Source organism: Penaeus japonicus, unplaced genomic scaffold, assembly GCF_977035675.1.
Source record: "Penaeus japonicus unplaced genomic scaffold, GWHDUDI00000001_assembly GWHDUDI00000016, whole genome shotgun sequence".
NCBI classification, from domain to species: domain Eukaryota; kingdom Metazoa; phylum Arthropoda; class Malacostraca; order Decapoda; family Penaeidae; genus Penaeus; species Penaeus japonicus.
The window spans coordinates 40,337,940-40,340,439 of NW_028234418.1; the positions used below are offsets into that span (position 1 = coordinate 40,337,940).

Genomic DNA, 2,500 nt, shown 5'->3' on the forward strand with positions numbered 1-2,500 from the left:
CCCACATGTCACGAGAATTATGTGATTACCAACGGAGAAGGCACGGTGGGAATAAGAATTGTTTTCCCTCGTGATCAAGACACTCCCAGAAATCCCAGTCAGACACCTCTTTGGCAGCGACCCGTGACGCAAGCGTTTCTCGAGATCAACAAACTGATCAAAATTAAAGTGAAAACGAATGGGTAGGTTAGGATGAGGATGCTCTTTGGGATCGAACATGTAATAGAATTACTCTCGGTGTTTTCTTTCTCTCTGTTTATTGAGGTATAGATACACTTGGTTAGTGATATCTTATTAATTATTTGATGATTGACTTGTTTTTAATGATGATTGATAATGATGTTATTCGGATAAGTTGCATTCAGCCAATCACCAATTGCCTCTCAAGTGCATCTTCCTTTAGACAGAAAGAAAAAAAAACACCCAATTTAAAATAAACTGTCTTCGATCTCCATTTTGCTCATAAGAAAAGAGCTCAGATAATGAAGACTCACATTTCAAATGTGGTGTGGACAGAGATGTCAATCGGATGAAAGAGCTTGCTTAATCTAACTTGTTATAGTTAGCGGCAAAAAGGCAGTCCCATATCCACGGCCAATCGCAATCATCTTATTCGCTTCATACAAGATGGGCAAGTGAATGCGAAGGACCTGATTGGCTAAATGGGGAAAATGGGCGGGACTAATTTCGCCTGATCATAGATCGGCGACTATAGTTTTTTCATGATTTTCTGTATTTGTGATTACTAATTTACTTAATAAATCTCTAACCATGTTTAGAAGTAAGGACCTGTACATTACAGTGTTTCAAAAAATAAAATAAAATATCTATGGCATGTGATTTTGTATAAAAGTACTAAACTTTTTTTTTTTCATGATGCTTGATTACCCTTGAAATATAATTCTCAAGTAACAACCAGACGTCTGGTACTGTAGTTGTCAGCGCGCCGGCCTCACATCCCCGTGGTTGGCAGCTGACACAGGCGGGCTCGCCTCAGTGCGTATAAGCCTGGCGAAGCATCTGCTCCGCAAAACTTGCTTGTCCTTATCCTTAAGTAACAATTACTTGAATTTGAGTACGAACAATTTTTCTTTCGCTTGTTATTGTACCGTATTCTTCAGTATTGTATAAATCCCTACTATATTTAAACAAAATGTATTCCCTGTTTAAGTAACTGCCTTCCGAAACCGTGAACTGTGCTCTAAATGCTTGATAAACGCAGGGCATAAAATCCAAATTACTATTAGAGTTCAACATTTTATTGCAACCCTTCAATAACATCTACTGTTTCCTTATCAATAAGCTCTGTGTCAGCAACGGAAAGCTAGAATTCCTCTCACTCTCCTTCAGCTCACACGCTTGACATTCGTCCGTAATCTGGTCTTAGGTGTATTGGAGAGCAACCAGTTCGTATCCACCGCCAGCCAGGCCACCCTTTGGATAAAAGTCCAATTATATATAGGTAGGATAATGTGGAGGTGTCACGCTCCTCGTCTAATATCTGTGAGGTGCAGATCTTGCTTATGTATTTGTGTGTATACAAAAAAATAATAATAATAAAATAAAAAATAAATAAATAAATAAAATAAAAAAATAACTAAATTATATATATATATATATATATATATATATATATATATATATATATATATATATATACATACATAATAAATGAATAAAACAAATTTTACCCACATATGTTACACTTTTAATAGATGCGCCTCACCTCCAGTGAATCTTCATCGGGAACGCGCATGGCTCGACGAGTTTGTTGAATAAGGCGGTCAAGAGGTGTGGGCTGTGGCTTCTCTCCCTGAAAGCAAAGAATGCTTTAAATCATTAATCAATCCACTATTTATATTTATACATTCTATACAAATACAATCCATGTTCACCTTTGCCGCCAGTGCTAGCACATCATCAAATATTCAGACTAGTTAAAACATAGGCAAACATAGCGTTATCTGTCTAGCGATTGCCCCCCTCCCCCCTCCCCCGCCCCCATCCTCGTACCTGGCCGTCCTGGTTGATGATGGGGACGCTGAAGGGGAGGAGGCGCGGCACCCCCCCCTCCCCCGCCCCCATCCTCGTACCTGGCCGTCCTGGTTGATGATGGGGACGCTGAAGGGGAGGAGGCGCGGCAGCTCCCTGTAGGCTGTGATCTCCTCAATGAAGAAGGTTCTCCAGACGGACGAAGGTTGTCGGAGGATTAGTCTGATGCCGATAACGTCCTGCCAGTCGACGCGACTCTATGGAAACGCGTAGATAAAGATAATGAGAGAGGAAAAATCGGGGGGGAAATGGATTTCAGCTTCGTGGAGGTTTTATAAAGGGTTTATATTAGTGTAATACATTTGCATTTCGTGACTAAAGGTTATGGGGTTGGAAAGTCGAAATGTCGCATTACAGTTATTCTGAACCGAGGTCTAACTCTGCAGAAACCATGGCAAACATCTGGAGAGTCAGTTACCTCGAGGCACGTCACGGACACGAAGTCATG

The 2,500-nt window shown here is 40.6% G+C and overlaps 2 protein-coding genes across 3 annotated transcripts in view; one reads left to right on the forward strand and one right to left on the reverse strand.

Annotated features, from left to right (window-relative positions):
• LOC122264555 (uncharacterized) overlaps positions 1-872 on the forward strand; it is a 3,025-nt gene extending 2,153 nt beyond the window's left edge. Inside the window, exon 3 of the mRNA XM_043033501.2 lies at positions 1-872. This exon is cut by the window's left edge and continues 705 nt beyond it. Coding sequence (XP_042889435.2) covers positions 1-186 — 186 coding nt within the window. The 3' untranslated portion in view covers positions 187-872.
• A 382-nt stretch (positions 873-1,254) lies between these two features.
• Positions 1,255-2,500, reverse strand: part of LOC122264557 (nicolin-1) — a 1,975-nt gene continuing 729 nt past the window's right edge. Inside the window, exons 2-5 of one of the 2 annotated variants that reach the window (XM_086545591.1) lie at positions 2,471-2,500; positions 2,014-2,249; positions 1,727-1,813; positions 1,255-1,434 (exon numbers count right to left, since the gene is read on the reverse strand). The exon at positions 2,471-2,500 is cut by the window's right edge and continues 225 nt beyond it. In XM_086545591.1, the coding sequence (XP_086401717.1) occupies positions 1,347-1,434; positions 1,727-1,813; positions 2,014-2,249; positions 2,471-2,500 (441 nt within the window). In that variant the 3' untranslated portion in view covers positions 1,255-1,346. The remainder of the gene's footprint in view (positions 1,435-1,726; positions 1,814-2,013; positions 2,250-2,470) is intronic. The other variant, XM_043033505.2, reaches the window with a different exon arrangement.